Genomic DNA, 18,452 nt, shown 5'->3' with positions numbered 1-18,452 from the left:
AACTTCGCTGTCCAAAATTCCAAGACATATTCAGATCTGCTTGGACATATGCAGGATTTGACGGTCTACACACGGAAAAATTTGAAAACGTTAAAAACATATGTTTTGACAGAGCACAGGGAAAACTGTGCGACTGTGAAACTGTTTCATTCATTTGTTGCAGTTTATGTGACAAACTCTTATGTTTTCATCACTTTTTTGGGAGTGATTATCACATCCACAAGAAAACCTAAATCGGGCAAGGTAGAAGAATCTTTTTACCCATTCGCCAAGTGTACAAATTAGGCGGGTCGACAACATACTCCTGTCATGTGACGCACATGCCGTCATCAGTGTCGTATAGAATATATCAGACGTGTTTTCCTGTGGAGGAATCGGTTGACCTATGACCTTGCGATCCAATGTTTTCGGTTCCCATTGGAGAGGCTCGTCCTTTCGTCTACTAATCGCACGGTTTTGCGGTGCGGTCGCAAAACACAGACACGAAACTTATTACAGTGAACAGAGACGTCAATGAACGAACGGACAGATCATAACTTTGCGAAAATAAAGAAATTAAACTTTTTACTCGAGGAAAGAGTTGAACCAAGGACCTCTCGTTCCGCAGCTGCTCACGCTAACCACGGGACCACGGCGCTCCTGAACTCGCGTGAGTCTTGATGTTGCATATCATACCTATGGACTACTCAGTTGGTATATTTTGCTTATTTTTTCATAGTTCCACACAACTTCTTCCTGTTTTCTCGATTGATCTGTGTTCAGTTTTTCAAGGCCTATCCACTGTGCCAACTTATAACTAAATCTGAGGGGGGTGCGATGGGGAGGTTCCCTTGGGAGATATCCTACCTGGTCCGCACCAACCGACCGACTGTCCGCACACACACAACTATATGCACATGACCAAAGATGGTACACGGTGGAAATATCTATACACATCGCTGCTGCCACATGTAGAAGGAGGAAGAACCATGGTATAACCGCAACAACGGCGGGAACCGGAAGCAGATAGACAGCGAAGTTCAAGGAAAGTCATAGTTCGGAGTGAGCACGGCTCAACCTCCCCCTCCTCAAACTTAACCCAGAAAGGGGTTAATTCAAACCCCGAGGTACTTGAACTTAACTTCACTAAGCTGAACCCGATGTTGCTCGCCTGAGCTGTTCTCCTTAACCAAGAGATTTACTGGCCTTAATAGTTGCATAATAGCGCAAGGCCCCAGGAAACGCGGATTGAATATACTAAGGTTGGCACCGCACACCTGCCTCCCTTAGAAATTGCGGGCATAAACTTGGTCCCCTGGCCTACCCTTAAAGGTTTCCCAATTACGTTTATAAAGCTCGGCTTGCTTATTATGAGCTCTGAGTATATTAAGCCTGGCCCTTTTCCAGTTTTCCTTGATGACCCGCGGATTAACGTCATGTGGAATAAGGTTCTGGATTCCCCGCAAGTTGGAAAGAAGGGAATTGCCTGGATAGGAAAAGATCAAGGATGCAGGCGTAACTCACGAGGCTTCATGAATGGCGGTATTAAAGGCAAAACTGAGCCAGGGAAGACTGCAGTCCCATTTGCAGGGTGTTTTCTGATGGTAAATAATCAAAGGGGCTTAAGATTCCTATTAACCCTTTCTGCAAAGGACACCTGGGGATAATACGGGGTGGTGATGACATGCGTAACACCATTCTGAAAGCAGAAGGCCTTAAAGGGGTCCGAAAGAAAGGCAGGAGCGTTATCACTAACCAGCTGCTTATGTGCCAGAAAACACTAAAGACTCTAGTCAAGTCATTAATCATGGTGGTAGAGGTAGCGTTACAACTCGGAAGGAGCCAAGTAAACCTAGAAAAAGCATCAATCATAAGGAGTACATATCGATGACCCCTTTTGGTCCGAGGTAAAGGCCTCAGGTAATCAATATAGGGCTTGTGCACGGGAGAGGACTCTCGTTCAGAACTCAACCAGCCTTGTTGAATGGCATTGCTGGATTTGGCTACTTTACACAAGAGACATTTGTCTAACATCCTGGCCCATAGAGGGTCAAGTTAAATGCTCCTTGATCTTTTGGAGCGTCTTGTAAGTCCCTAAATGTCCATCCACCAATGAATCATGAAAATAACCGAAGGACGGACGCACAAAGGTAGCAGGCAAATAGATCTGAGACTGCTTAGCATTGCCCACCTTCCTGCAAAGAATACCCCTCTTAATCTCATATTCTTCCGAAAGCTCTACTGCCAACACACGTTGCTTAATACCAGCCCACACATAGTCCTGATCCTGATGGCGTGCAATGTCCTCAAACAAAAGGGGAATTACACCTAACACCATACAATTAAGATTGTCGCTGTCTACCTGCTCCCTTCTCTGAATACACACGTCTTTGGTAAACATCCGGCGGAGAACATCCGCCAAGACATTTTCAGAACCTTTAATATGTTTATCTTCGAACTGAAATGCTGAAATACGTACTGGCCACCTGGCAGTACGGCCAATTTTACGCGGCCTCGCCGGTACCCAGCTCAACGTTTGATTGTCGGTTTCCAATTGGAAAACCCGATGATCAAGGTAGAACCGACAATTTTCTAATGCAAACAAAACGGCCAAGGTCCCCCACTCATAGACAGTACTTAAGGTCGGCATCTGTTAACCGCCGAAACGCGAATGTAAATGGTTGTCTCTGCCCCTCAAATTCCTGGAGGAGAACAGCTGAAATACCGGCATTACAAGCATCAGTCTGCACGACAAACCTTTTGCTAAAATCGGGTACCCCAAGAAGCGGCGGGTTGGCCTTCGCTGTCTTAATATGCTCAAAGGCAGCGTCCTGGGCAGGTCCCCATTCAAAACGCACTCCTTTAAGTCGCCTAAAGTAATTTGCCATGCCTATAAATCTAGCATTCCCCGCATATCAACAGGAGGAGGCAATGCCCACAGGGCTTTCGTCCGCTCTTGGTCAATGCGAATACTCTGACCCGAGCCTATATGGCCTAAGAAAGATACCTTCCGCCTAGATAGCGCAGTTTTACTAGGTTTAACAGTCAGACAAGCTCGCTGTAACCTCAAAAGAACCTGCCGAACGTGTCCAAATGTTCCTCAAACGAACGACTATAGATAACCAAGTCGTCCACATGATTATAGACATCGACTAACTTCAAGTCCCCAAGAATATTATCCAATAAAGGAGTGAGCACCGCCGCTCCGCTAGCTAACCCGAAGGAGACTCTGTTAAATTCGAACAAGTTCCAATCAGTACAAAAGGCAGTGACATGTTTACATTCCTCAGCCAACGGAGATTGATAATAGGCCTGATTCAAATCAAGAACAGTAAACCAATTAGCACCGGCAAACCAAGTAAAAGAATTATGCAAATCTGGCAAAGGTACTGATTCGAGTACAACATTGTCGTTCAAACGCCGGTAGTCAACGACAGGTCTGAAATTCCGCCCCTGATCCTTAGGTACACGAAAAATTGGAGAAGCATAAACAGAAGTAGAGGGTCTGATGACTTCTTGTTGCAGCATCTGAGATATCTTAGCCCTGAGTATCTTAAACTTCAGGGTTGAGAGGCGTTGTGGAGATATCCTAGCGGGAGTGTCATCAGACAAACGGATATAATATTCAAGAACGCCGATGACAACCAGGTTATTGTTAAGCAGTTTAGAAAAACTATGCAACAAATCGCGCAGGTGAGACGCCTGATTGGGTAAGAGATGCGCCAGATCAAATTCATTAGCTGCAACCTCTACGCCGAAGGGCCTGGCAGTTCGCCATACACCAGGTTTAGCACACTTGCGAAAGCCAAACATCTCACCGGGTCATAACCTAAAGGAAAAGGTATGAGCGGAATAATCCAAAATGAGTCCGGTTTTATAAATGAAATCACACCCCAATATTAGATTAACAGGCAGTCCCTTAACCAAAGATACAGGCCAGGAATAATCGGCAACCGATGCATTCCCCGTACCCAACCCTGCAAAGGTAACACACAGCATTTGGCCACCCAACATCTCTGCACCGAGGATGGGACCAAGCGGAGTCCGGTAAGATGCATAAATTCCAAAAGCCACTCAAAACTCAATAATGACAAGGAACTACCGGAATCCAAGACCGCGCAAACGGGCTCGCCACCTATCCGAGAACAAACTTAAGGCAAAGGGAATGATGCGGGGGTGACCACGCCAGTGCACCAAGGCCTAGAGACTCGAACTCTGGTTCGCGTGCCAACCCGGCGTCATCTATTGGCTCCAGGAGCACGGGGCTGATCACAAAAGCGTACCAAATGAGCTGTAATGCTGCATCTGAAACAACGCCTGAATTCCATTTTGCTAACTTCAGCGGATGTGGATAATATGTAATCCGCCCCCATGTCGCACCCTGCAACCTTCCGACGCCCGTGGATCTCAAAGGATAATGCAGATGCAGCAAGGACAAGAAGCTGTGTGGACTATATCGACATACTGATATAACTGCTCATGACCCCGCTGCACTTCCTAAATGCGGCAGCACTCAAGTCGTTTCCGAATCCCAGTGGTTAATCTTTGACTAATCACGAGCCCCCTTAATTGTTGCAAGGTAAACACTTCGGCCATGGCTCGTGAGAGGATGTTCTGCAACTCGCCTCTAGCTAGCGGGTATACCAATGACAGCATCACGTGGTGTGAGAACGCGAAAAGTGGCCGTCTGTTGTTCGAGACGAACCGACAACCACAATACATTTTCTACTTAAACAGTTCGCTCTACAATCAATTCGGTCGGACCCTGAAAGAAATAAGCCAGAGGGTTAGGCAACTTAGAGAAACACGGCATCTAACTTAACAGCCACTGGAATAATGCGACCCCTGGCCTGGCCCCCATGTTCTGTTCTCCGTGATAGCGCAAGTCACTATCTTCAAACTTCCTCCCATCCAACTCCAAGCATGAAGGCTTTAACTGCAACACGCTCACCCGAGTCAAAATACCTCAAACCTTTAAGATTTAAGTGGCTGACAGCCCACTAAACGAAAAGATAGCACAACAATAGTAACTTTCAGCGAAATATCCGTTTGACAGAATCCACACTTACTTATACGGGCTGAAGGCCCTTGATTTACATAAAACACAATAATAATTTTTAACAGCATTGGCTATATTACATTACCACCAGACCATTAAACATCCATGAAAAGGACAGTATAGACAACGGAACTCAGACGCCTCCAGGGGGGGGGGAAGGGGGGGGGGGGAAGGCCTGCCCTCGAAACATTAACGTTCACTTAGATGAGACAGGTGGTGGACCTACTACAATTGATCTGTCGGTAACCCAAGCAAGATACAGTCATGGACCGACTAACCAAACTACTTGCTGGCCACCAATTGGTACATGAACTCAAGGACCAAACTGTTACGGACGTCATTATCCACAATGAAATATGTATTGTTGTTGTTGTGGTCTTCAGTCCTGAGACTGGTTTGATGCAGCTCTCCATGCTGATCTATCCCGTGCAAGCTTTTTCATCTCCCAGTACCTACTGCAACCTACATCCTTCTGAATCTGTTTAGTGTATTCATCTCTTGGTCTCCCTCTACGATTTTTACCCTCATCGCTGCCCTCCTATACTAAATTGGTGATCCCTTGAAGCCTCAGAACATGTCCTACCAACCGATCCCTTCTTCTAGTTAAGTTGTGCCACAAACTTCTCCCCAATCCTATTCAATACGTGTCCTACCAACCGATCCCTTCTTCTAGTTAAGTTGTGCCACAAACTTCTCCCCAATCCTATTCAATACCTCCTCATTAGTTATATGATCTACCCGCCTAATCTTCAGCATTCTTCTGTAGCACCACATTTCAAAAGCTTCTACTCTCTTCTTGTCCAAACTAGTTATCGTCCATAATTCACTAACATATAGGGCTACACCCCATACAAATACTTTCAAAAACGACTTCCTGACACTTAAATCTATACTCGATGTTAACAAATTTCTCTTCTTCAGAAACGCTTTCCTTGCCATTGCCAGTCTACATTTTATATCCTCTCTACTTCGACCATCATCAGTTATTTTGCTCCCCAAATAGCAAAACTCCTTTACTACTTTAAGTGTCTCATTTCCTAATCTAATTCCTTCAGCATCACTCGACTTAATTCGACTACATTCCATTATCCTCGTTTTGCTTTTGTTGATGTTCATCTTACATCCTCCTTTCAAGACACTATCCATTCCGTTCAACTGCTCTTCTATGTCCTTTGCTGTCTCTGACAATGTCATCGGCGAACCTCAAAGTTTTTATTTCTTCTCCATGGATTTTAATACCTACTCTGAATTTTTCTTTTGTTTCCTTTAATGCTTGCTCAGAAATATGTATTAAGCTGTCAAAACTACACACCATGATGAACAGTGACAACAGTTGAGGAAAGGACACTGCCTGAAATTACGTTAGTGGCCAGGGCAGGTATCCGGAACACTAACGGCCACAAGGCAGAAAATTCCGCTGGTACACTTGAATCTGAAATAAGGTAATAAGGTAATATGGTTGACTCCACCAAAAGGAACACGGCCTGAGTGTACGTCAGTGGTCAGGGCAGATAGCCAGAACACTAACGGCCACAATCCAGAAAATTCCGCTGGTGCACTTGAATTTTGGTTGACTATAGTAGTTAATTCCACTGCATGGCGGCTCGAATTCACCACTACAAACACTCGCTGTTGCTCACAGGAAAAGCTCCCCAACGGCAAACCACCGAAACGAACGACACAACATGAACGGACGTGGCTTGCGTACTTATGACACCGCTCAACTTTGAAGTTCTGGCTCGGTGAGCCACGATGCTCGTAGCGATCGGACAGCTACACAAACGCTCCGACACTGCGCAGGGACTCAGCAGAGCCATCCGACCGGCCGCACTGAGATATCCTCCCTGGTCCGCACCAACCGGCCGACTGCCCGCACACACACTAGCTGGAAACTATATGCACAAGACCAAAGATGGTACACGGCGCAAGTATCGATACACATCGCTGCTGCCACTCGTAGAAGAAGGAAGAACCACGGCATAACTGCAACAACGGCGGGAATCGGAAGTAGATAGACTGCCAAGTACAAGGATAGGCATAATTCGGAGTCAGCATGGCTGAGTAGTCTATTTACATTTCAGCAACTGCCGTTCCTAATACTCTCGTTTACTTTATTAACTGCTAATTCCACACTTCCGTGTTTTAATATACGAGGGTATGTCGGAAAGTAAAGATACACCGTACGCCAGAGGAACAGAAGAGTTTTGGGCACTCGTGTTAACCTTGAACCGTTAGCTTTCTCCTCGCGGTCGTTCAGCAATTGAACGTTGCTTCTGGTTGGTGTATGTCGTGTTTAAAATGGCTGCGCCGATATAAAATCCCACCAAATACGAAGTGCGCTCCGTCATACGTTTTCTTCATGCAAAAGGTCAGCGACCAGCAGATATTCAAAAAGAAATTGTTTCTGATTATGGGAACATCATGAATCGACAAAATGCAACGAATTCTCTGAAGGTAGGACCGATGTCCATGACGAACAAAGAACAGGTCGGTCATCTGTGATCTCTGATGCCCTTCTTCGGAGAACGGAGGAAGCAATTCATGCGAACAGACGTCTCACATTGAATGAATTGCTTCAGATAATACCGGACGTGTCAGTGAAAACTCTGTATGACGTTGTGACTGTCAAGTTAGGGTACAGGAAATTCTGTGCGCACTGGGTTCCAAAACTGTTAACAGAAGAACACAAAAAGAAAAGGATGGGCTTTGCACTCGACTTCCTCGCACGCAATGCTGAAGCAGGTGATGAGTTCCTTGATCACATTGTGACAGGTGCCTAGACGTGGGTTTATCCAAGCAACAATCAATGCAATGGCGCCATTCTAATTCATCAAAAGCCAAGAATTGCAAAACGTCGATTTCAGCGAAGAACATCATGGCTTCTGTTTTTTGGGACAGACAAGGCATTCTCCTATTGGAATTTATGCCTCCTGGAACGACGATTAATGCTGCTGCATATTGTCAGACTTTGAAACGTCTTTGAAGGGCAATTCAAAACAAACGTAGGGGAATGCTGACAAATGGAGTCCGCTTGCTTCATGACAATGCTGGGCCTCACACAGCGCTCGTAACCAAAGCACTACTCAAACAATTCATATGGGACGTATTGGACCTTCCGCCATACAGCCTGGACCTTGCGCCGACCGACCTCCATGTCTTCCGTTACCTGAAGTTATATCTTGGTGGAAAATCATTCCACGACGATGAAGAGATCAAAGATGAAGTTGAAATGTGGTTCTGACAACAGGTGGCAACCTTCTATGACTGTGGGATACAAAAGCTTGTGCACCGACTTAACAAATGTTTGGATAACGGGGGTGATTATGTCGAAAAATAACAAATAATCAAGTTAATAAGATGTAACTGACGATTTCTAAATAAATGTTCTGTTTAAGGACTGCCAACCACTGTATCTTTACTTTTCTAAACGCCCTCATATATATGTCAGTAATGTACAAAAAAAACTCTTAATTAAATCTCTGAATCTGAATGACAAATTGAAATTGATTGCAGTATCAAGTTTATCTTTTTGAGGCCGTTTTCCTCCTCTATTTTGAGACACTAGTTCTCACATCTATTCCAGTGTTTTGTACTCCCTTCTTAAGTTCCTTATATACACATGTGACACCCAGTTCCTAAACCACTATGCAGCGTTTCCCTCTGATTCAAATAATTTACATGTCACATATCACTCTTAATATCATTTATGATCCCGATCAAGACTGATTCCTGTTTATACATAATTATTACAGGTCGCTGTTTTCCTATATAAGAACTATGTTCTTTAATTGTTAAAAATATGATAATTTCTTTTTTACAGGATGATTGTGACTCAATCTGCCTCCACCAACGTGAAGGTATGTACAAGTTTAATTCATACGTAACTTATACACTAAACTAAGCTACAGTCCGTCCGAACTGGCCTTGGAAGGCCCAACAGTACCGACCGGCCGCAGTGTCGTCCTCAGGCCACAGGCGTCACTGGATGTGGATATGGAGGGACATGTGGTCAGCACACCGCTCTTTCGGCCGTATGTCAGTTTACGAGACCGCAGCCTCTACTTCTCAATCAAGTACCTTTTCAGTTTGCTGCATCCCGCTTCCCAACAGCGCTCAGCAGACCGGATGGTCACCCACCCAAGAAATAGAAGAACAGTTTATGGGAGAACATACGATCGGTACCAAGAACGAGAGAGGAGAAAGATTAATTGAGTTCTGTAATAAATTTCAGGTGGTAATAGCGAATACTCTATTGAAGAATCACAAGCGGAGGCTTTATACACTCCTGGAAATTGAAATAAGAACACCGTGAATTCATTGTCCCAGGAAGGGGAAACTTTATTGACACATTCCTGGGGTCAGATACATCACATGATCACACTGACAGAACCACAGGCACATAGACACAGGCAACAGAGCATGCACAATGTCGGCACTAGTACAGTGTATATCCACCTTTCGCAGCCATGCAGGCTGCTGTTCTCCCATGGAGACGATCGTAGAGATGCTGGATGTAGTCCTGTGGAACGGCTTGCCATGCCATTTCCACCTGGCGCCTCAGTTGGACCAGCGTTCGTGCTGGACGTGCAGACCGCGTGAGACGGCGCTTCATCCAGTCCCAAACATGCTCAGTGGGGGACAGATCCGGAGATCTTGCTGGCCAGGGTAGTTGACTTACACCTTCTAGAGCACGTTGGGTGGCACTGGATACATGCGGACGTGCATTGTCCTGTTGGAACAGCAAGTTCCCTTGCCGGTCTAGGAATGGTAGAACGATGGGTTCGATGACGGTTTGGATGTACCGTGCACTATTCAGTGTCCCCTCGACGATCACCAGTGGTGTACGGCCAGTGTAGGAGATCGCTCCCCACACCATGATGCCGGGTGTTGGCCCTGTGTGCCTCGGTCGTATGCAGTCCTGATTGTGGCGCTCACCTGCACGGCGCCAAACACGCATACGACCATCATTGGCACCAAGGCAGAAGCGACTCTCATCGCTGAAGACGACACGTCTCCATTCGTCCCTCCATTCACGCCTGTCGCGACACCACTGGAGGCGGGCTGCACGATGTTGGGGCGTGAGCGGAAGACGGCCTAACGGTGTGCGGGACCGTAGCCCAGCTTCATGGAGACGGTTGCGAATTGTCCTCGCCGATACCCCAGGAGCAACAGTGTCCCTAATTTGCTGGGAAGTGGCGGTGCGGTCCCCTACGGCACTGCGTAGGATCCTACGGTCTTGGCGTGCATCCGTACGTCGCTGCGGTCCGGTCCCAGGTCGACGGGCACGTGCACCTTCCGCCGACCACTGGCGACAACATCGATGTACTGTGGAGACCTCACGCCCCACGTGTTGAGCAATTCGGCGGTACGTCCACCCGGCCTCCCGCATGCCCACTATACGCCCTCGCTCAAAGTCCGTCAACTGCACATACGGTTCACGTCCACGCAGTCGCGGCATGCTACCAGTGTTAAAGACTGCAATGGAGCTCCGTATGCCACGGCAAACTGGCTGACACTGACGGCGGCGGTGCACAAATGCTGCGCAGCTTGCGCCATTCGACGGCAAACACCGCGGTTCCTGGTGTGTCCGCTGTGCCGTGCGTGTGATCATTGCTTGTACAGCCCTCTCGCAGTGTCCGGAGCAAGTATGGTGGGTCTGACACACCGATGTCAATGTGTTTTTTTTTCTATTTCCAGGAGTGTATTTAGTAAAGGCCGGGAGATATAGGAATATTTCAGTTAGATTACACATCAGTCAGGCAGAGATTCCGAAATCAGATACTAGATTGTAAGGCGTACCCACGAGCACATATAGACTCGGGTCACTGTTGAGCATTGATGAAGAGCAGGCTGAATCGTAAGAGAATAGACTAATCAACGACCATAGAGGAAGGACTACGAGAGTGCTAAGGAATGTAGAGATAGGGTGCGACAGTGATAGCTCGGTAGGCAGTTCAGTTGGAGAGGAGTGGACATCTCTAAAAGGGGCAACCGGAGAAGTTGGAAAGAAAACGTAGGTACAAAGGAGGTAGCTGCGAAGAAACCAAGCGTAACAGAATAAATTCTTCAGTTGATCGCTGAAAGAGGATAGTGCAAAAATGTTCAGGGAAATTTAGGAATACAGAAATGCAGTTCACTTAGGAATGAAACAAATAGGAAGTGCAGGGAGGCTGAGGTGAACTGACTGCACGGAAAAATGTGAAGAAATCGAAAAAAGATATTATTTTCAGAAAGACTGACTGAAAGTGTAGAAAAGCCGAAACAGGGTTCAGTAAAATTAAAAGCAAGAGGGCAATGGGTATTTTCATGTTAAATGCATAGAAGAGATCAGATAGATTGAAAGAGTACATTGAAGGCCTCTATGATGGGGAAGACCTGATGATGATGTGACAGACGAAGAAACATGAGATTACAGGGAAGAAACATCGGAATTTAAGAGAACTTTGGATGAATTGAGAACAAATGGCGCAGAAGGGATAGATAACGTTCCATCATAATTTTTAAAATCGTCGGGTAACGGGTAAAAAAACTACTATTCACGTTTCCTTTTCGAACAAATGAGTCTGACCGTATACCATCTGACTTTGGGGAAAACGTCATCCACACAATTCCGAGGACTGCAAGAGTCGACAAATCCGAGAATTATCGCGCAATCAGCTTAACAGCTACTTTCAAGAGTAATACACGTAAGACTGGTCAAGGAAATTGAGAATGTGCAGATGACTATCAGTTTAGCTTTAGAAATGGAAAAGGTACCAGCGAGGCAATTCTGGAGTTGCATTTGATGATGCTAGAGAGACTAAAGAGAAATCAGGACACGTTCATAGTATTTGTCGACCTGGAAAAAGAGTTTCACGACGTAAAATTGTGGAAGGCCTTCGTAAATCTGAGGAAAATTGGGGGTAAGCTATAGGGAAAGGCGGATAATATACAATATGTACAAGAGCCAAGTGGGAACAGTATGAAAGGAAGACCAAGAACGAAGTGTTGGGATTAAAAACGGTGTAAGGCAGGGATGTAGTCTCTCACCCATTCTGTTCAATTTATACACCGAAGAAGTAATGATCAAAATAAAAGAAACGTTGAAGATTCGAGGTGAAAGGATATGAACAATAAGGTTCACTGATGACATTAGAGTCCTCAGTGAAACTGAAGAAGAATTACAGGCTATGCTGAATGGAATGAACAGTCTAATTATTTCAGAATATGGGTTGAAGGTAGACCAAAGAATGACGCAAGTAATTAGAAGTAGCAGAAATAAGAACAACTAGAAACATAACAACAGGATTGCTGATCACAAAGTAGATGAAAAAATGGCTCTGAGCACTGTGGGACTTAACATCTGAGGTCATCAGTCCCCTAGAACTTAGAACTACTTAAACCTAACTAACCTAAGGACATCACACACATCCATGCCCGAGGTAGGATTCGAACCTGAGACCGTAGCGTTCGCGCGGTTCCAGACTGAAGCGCCTAGAACGACTCGGCCATACCGGCCTGCAAAGTAGATGAACTTAAGGAATTTTGCTGCCTAGGCAGCAAAATAATCCATGACAGACAGAGCAACGAGGAAACAAAAATAACTCTAGAACTGGCAAAAAGAGCACTCATGACCAAGAGAGGTCTACTAGTACGGGACATAGGGCTTAATTTGAGGCAGAAATTTCTGAGAATGTAAAACTGGAAACGAAGAGAATCGAAGAATATCAGATTTTGAAAATTAGATCGACGGATAAGGTAAGGAATGATGAGGTTTTGCAAAGAATAGCTGAGTAAAGGAATATATGGAAAACACTGAGAAGAAGGAGGGACAGTAGGACGGAAAACTTCCATGCTACTAGACAAGGCTGTATAGGGTACAAACTGTCGAGGTAGACAGATATTGAAAAGAAAAGAGAAAAAAGGAGGCGTTAAAAAGAATTGAATTGGGGGGTGGGGGTTACAAAGTTCAAGCAGCTCCACATAAACCATCAGCACAACTTTGCACCCTGTCGTAAAGAGGCATCTGTGAAACAACGTTTCGTATACAATATACCTGAAATAGAATGGCCTACCCAGACGCCCTGTCTGAATCCAATGTAACCTTTGGGATAAGTCAGAGTGCCGGCTGAACTCCAGATCTCAGTGTCTAACATCGTTACCTTCTCTAGTTTCGAATCTTGATGAAGATTTGGCTGCTGTTCCTTCACGGACATATACACCCTTTATTGAAAGTGTTCACAGCAGAGTTCAAGCCTTCGTAAAGACGAAAGATGAAAAAAAAACTCGTTATTATTTCCGCTAATAGGTATCCGGATACTTTGTATTAGATAGCGCTACACATAATGTTGTGAACTACGTACTCTAATCCCGCACATACAGCTTGCTGTTATTACTTTGTCTATGTGGCCTCAATAGACAGAGTGTATATAGCTTGCGCACGATTAGCACTCCAAAATCTCCTACGACTACCGTCTATACCAATAACGAGCGGAGCGATGATTGGACCCTCAACACTGCTACGACTTCCGTGGAAGAATGGAGCACTGCTTTTCCCAGTGGTGTCTCACTGACACCTCACCATTGTTAGTGTCTGCATTGACCATTACACCACTAAATACTTCTCAAGCTAGAGCTATTGTGGGTCGCACAGTTTTGCTACAAGATTTATATCATGTTTCTGTATTCCATTTATACCCGATCAAATTAGTCATTAAGATCTTACTCAGAACTCTGACTACTCATTTTCTTCCTTCCTAAAGATCTCCCATTTTTAAATAATAATTTAATCGATACTAACACTCCTGTCACTGAGCTTATCTTTGTTTGACAGTGTAATTATCATGTTAGCATAGATTTGAATTATAGTCTTCCCTTGTCGTCTTCAAAAGATTTGGGTTTTACAGATCATAATCTCATTAATTACTGTTCAATGGGTTTCCTCCATTGCATAGATACTCGTCCTGTCAAAACGTGATTAGATGCACTTTCAAATAAAACATCGTCTCACCACTGGGTCGTAGACCATCACCCACAAATTCGCATCAGAACAAAAAAAAAAAAAAAAAAGATAAAATAAAATAAAATAAAATCGCTATGCCACAGACTCCGTGGATTCCTCGCAATTGGCGACGTTAATCCCTCTCTTACACGACTCAATTCATGTTTCCTCAAAAACATCATAAAAAAAATCAGTGCACCACGCCTACATCATTAATAGGCCGCATTCACACTGAACATATCATGAAATGCTGTAAAGCCGTATGTTTCACCAACATATGTGTGGTTTCTGTTCTTTCGGAAGTGTATGAAAAATCAGGCACCACACATAAAAAAGTAAGAGTACAGGCGTGGCTCTAGCAAACATGAGACACTGGTGTTACATCTCACAAAAGATAATTAACACGGTAATCATCTATCATCTAGCTGTGAAATGAAACAATCACACAACTCCTTCTTTACTATAAAATTCTATGGTAACGTATGCACGCATATGAAATTATTACAGGCACTATTCGATCTCAGGAAAAGAATAAATCAGGAAAATTGACAATATTTTAAATTGGACAGTCCTAATCCATTAATTTAATTTCCCGGCAAAGACTTCTTAGTTAGGTAAAGGGCATATAACCATAATCTACGATTTACTTACAGGAAGACAAATATGCAGTGGAAACACAGTGATTGCCCGAATCTGCCAGAAGAATGAAAAATTACCACATGCAAATAACAACACTGGCCGAGTCGTAAACGAACCTTCAGTCACTCGAGAAAAGCAAAAGATTCGCGCAACTTCTTTTACCCTACAAACGCTGGGATATTCTCATACTTGCCTAGTCCCACCAGCAGCTTCTCACAACCTTCTGCACTCAGTGGAAAAATGGCAAGCGTCGTGATCTGCTGCTACTGACTGTCAGAACTGCCGTTCTCTTTATCTGCAGACGCCTCTTTCCCATTCCTCCGGATCATGTTATTGTTCCGTTTCTGCAGCTGAAGTATTCTCTAGCAGCTCAGAGGTCTCTGTTACTGACTACCTTCTGCAAAGCTTATTCAGATGGCGACCCGTCGGTACGGCCCAAAGTTCCTTTGCAATGCGCTTTCGTCGGAAGCATTGGGTCTAAAAACTAAGATTGTGCGCGAGTACAGGTGTTCAGCACGCTGCGTTGTTCGACTTCACGTTGCACAGGGAGCATTATGCGAGAAGCAGCCGTAAAGCAGCACCCATTCTGGTCCGAGCAATGCATTGGTTGCTACGTATGCCGGCCGGAGTGGCCGAGGGGTTCTAGGCGCTTCAGTCTGGAACCGCGCGACCGCTACGGTCGCTGGTTCGAATCCTGCCTCTGGCATGGATGTGTGTGATGTCCTTAGGTTAGTTAGGTTTAAGTAGTTCTAAGTTCTAGGGGACTGATGACCTCAGAAGTTAAGTCCCATAGTGCTCAGAACCATTTGAACCATTTGGTTGCCACGTATACTTATCACCAGCTGGTGCTTCGTCTCATTCCTCTGCTTTTCTCCTCCGAAAGACAAGCCGAAACTCCCACGAGCGCCCGACTGGACACAAGTCTCTACCCTTGGTCGGTCTCCGTGTGACCGTTGCTAGTCATGGATCAAGCTAAAAACCAGTGAATACCCATGAAAAATTGCCTCTAGTAAAGGATCTTTTTGAAGTGAAATATGGTAAAGGTAGGAAAGCAATTGATCCGACGTCTGTCATAGATGTGGCCACAGTTCCGCAAGGAGGGGTCGAGCGGTGGGGTGCAAACTTGCAGTGCGCGGGGAATTGCCCGAACCTTCGTCATGCCTGCGAGCACGGGGGGTAAAATGCTACGAAACATCCTACATTGCTATCCATACTACATCACCCACGTCCAGGAGTTGCCTCCTGCTGATCTGCCAGCAAGACAAACATCCGCGCTGGAATTTCTTGCTCTCATGGAAGCGGACAATGAATGGTCATGGAATATTGTGTTCCGAGAAGAAGCCCATTTCCATATCTAAGGATATGTCAATGCGCAAAATTGCAGAATATGAGGAAGGAAAATTCAGCGCACACGTCAACCGGTACCACTTCAGTCTGAAAACGGGACTATGTGGATGGTTGATGACATATTTTATCGCAGACCTCCATTATTTCAAGGAGGAGTTCTATGGATCCTGTTACCTATACTGTCACTGGTAAACGCTTCGAGACACTTTTCCGCACCATCTTCACGACAAAGCTTCAACAGCGTGGAAATGAGGGTAGTATTATTTTTAAGCAAGATGGCGCTACTCTTTACGCTGCACAGCCAGTGAAGCGGTTGCTGCAAAAGCGTTTCGGAAACGCTGTAATTATCAGCCGTCATTTCCTTATAGCCTGGTCATCCAGATCACCCGGTCTACATCCGTGTGACTTTTGGCTGTGGGGTACCTTCAAGATGTTGCCATCAGTGCTCCAGTTAGGAACATACCTGAACTAAAGACATGCTTTACGCAATGCATTCTGAACGTGACCCCCGAGACACTACGATTTACTGAGAAACATACTGTTTCTCTATTTCAACTTAAGGCAGGGAACGGCGAACAGCATACTGAACATATCTTGCTCCAGCCTCAATACAATTATAATCCAATATCATTTTGCTTTTTATACGGTGCCTGGCCCCAGGTCAATTAGAAACCGAAGTCTCTCTGCCTTTTATGCAGTTTTTAGTCTCAGGACAATTAAAACCCGATTCATCCATCTGGTGTGGTACGACCTTGCTGTGGTAGAATGGGCTTACCTAACTAACAGTGCCACAGCTGTTGATTTCCGAACTTGTGCAGTTATGTACATTGAACAATACAAATAGTGTAATGTGCAATTCAAAATATTGCAGTCATATTGCGATTCGTCTGTCATTTGTAGCCGACCCCATTTACGTTAAGAGCCTTACAACGTCATCTAGTGGTAAAATTTTGGTTAGTTTTGTTCATGACGTCTCTCTTGCGTCCATAACATTCTCTTCAAAGTTATACCGAGCAGAGGTTCTCTTTCCACAGCGTTTTGAAACTGGAATTTTAACTACGGACACCGTGTTTATTAATTGTTGGGAATAGAACGCAGATTGTAATGACTTTAAATAAATTATGAACGACACTTGAGACGCTTCAATGCAGCAATGGACTGACGCTTGTCACTTGACGTTTGAGCACCTTCTTGCAGCGAGTCCGTTTTTGCTGCTTCTGATCGACTCTGACGTCTAGGTGAATATATGTCTGACCTGCAGTACAAAATTCGATTGTTATCTCGCACAGCACTCAACAATTACGGAATGCATCTTTCAAAAAGCATTTTCATACCTAATTCTCCTCGAAAAATGTACTTCACTCTACATTCGAAATTCGTAGGTCGACAGATATTTTATATATCTGAAGTCGTAGTTAGGCTGGAAATATTTCGGATTTATCTGTTATTCTAAAATAAAAACTTGTGCCTTTGACGCCTGTGCAAATTCACTACCAATATTGTCTATTCAAATTTTTGGCAAACTCTTTTCTAACGTAACAAAAAATTGTTCAAATGTGTGTGAAATCTTATGGGACTTAACTGCTAAGGTCATTAGTCCCTAAGCTTACACACTACTTAACCTAAATTATCCTAAGGACTAACACACACACCCATGCACGAGGCAGGACTCGAACCTCCACCGATACCAGCCGCACAGTCCATGACTGCAGAGCTTAAGACCGCTCGGCTAATCCCGCGCGGCTAACGTAACGATAGAGAGTTGCTTTTCTATCTGGAAGAGCTAAATTCTCAGAGGAACGTTTTGTTACAGACAACAACTTCTTAACAAAAACCCTAACAGGATAGGCACGCTGGTCTACCCTGTTATGAGTTGCTCGTGGGTCAGTTCCCAGAGCAGTCTTTCAGAAGATTCGCTAACACGTTATTTTAAACTAAAGTATCCTTCTGCGAGGCGTTTCCACAAGTTTGGTAGGTGTCCCACTGGTCAGATACTACTTCTCAAGGAAATAAGCATTTAACAAGCAGCTATTAAACAAGGAGCCTGGTGACCTAACGATGCCTTCTTTGGTCCTCGTTGGTGAATGTATGAGCACTCGTCTTTTTACCACCCTCTAAACGATTAATGACTGACCGTCTTGGGCTCCTTTGGGTCTCTTAGAAGCAACTAATGGTCTTCTCCAGCTTCAAAACCTTTCACGTTTTCCCGAATTGTGGAAGTTTCCCGTTCCACGTCTTATTGTTTGCTAATGGATGAATATTATATGCCTTCAGTACATTGGTTTGAGACTCTCCGAATTACTAAACGATCATAAACTAAATCTTGCTCTCTCTCTTATTTTTGTGGGGTTATTTTAACTTGTGTGTTCCTGTAAAAGCTGCTAGTTCTCTTGTGATATCAGATAATGGCGCATATGTTGCCGGTACACCTTTATAAGAACCTGAGAT

The 18,452-nt window shown here is 44.7% G+C and overlaps 1 protein-coding gene across 1 annotated transcript in view; it reads left to right on the top strand.

Annotated features, from left to right (window-relative positions):
* LOC126419509 (uncharacterized) overlaps positions 1-18,452 on the top strand; it is a 101,561-nt gene that overhangs the window by 17,647 nt on the left and 65,462 nt on the right. The window contains exon 3 of the mRNA XM_050086699.1: positions 8,859-8,895. Coding sequence (XP_049942656.1) covers positions 8,859-8,895 — 37 coding nt within the window. The remainder of the gene's footprint in view (positions 1-8,858; positions 8,896-18,452) is intronic.

This window comes from Schistocerca serialis, chromosome 9 (assembly GCF_023864345.2).
Source record: "Schistocerca serialis cubense isolate TAMUIC-IGC-003099 chromosome 9, iqSchSeri2.2, whole genome shotgun sequence".
Classification (NCBI taxonomy): Eukaryota; Metazoa; Arthropoda; class Insecta; order Orthoptera; family Acrididae; genus Schistocerca; species Schistocerca serialis.
This window is presented reverse-complemented; position numbering and strand designations above follow the sequence as displayed.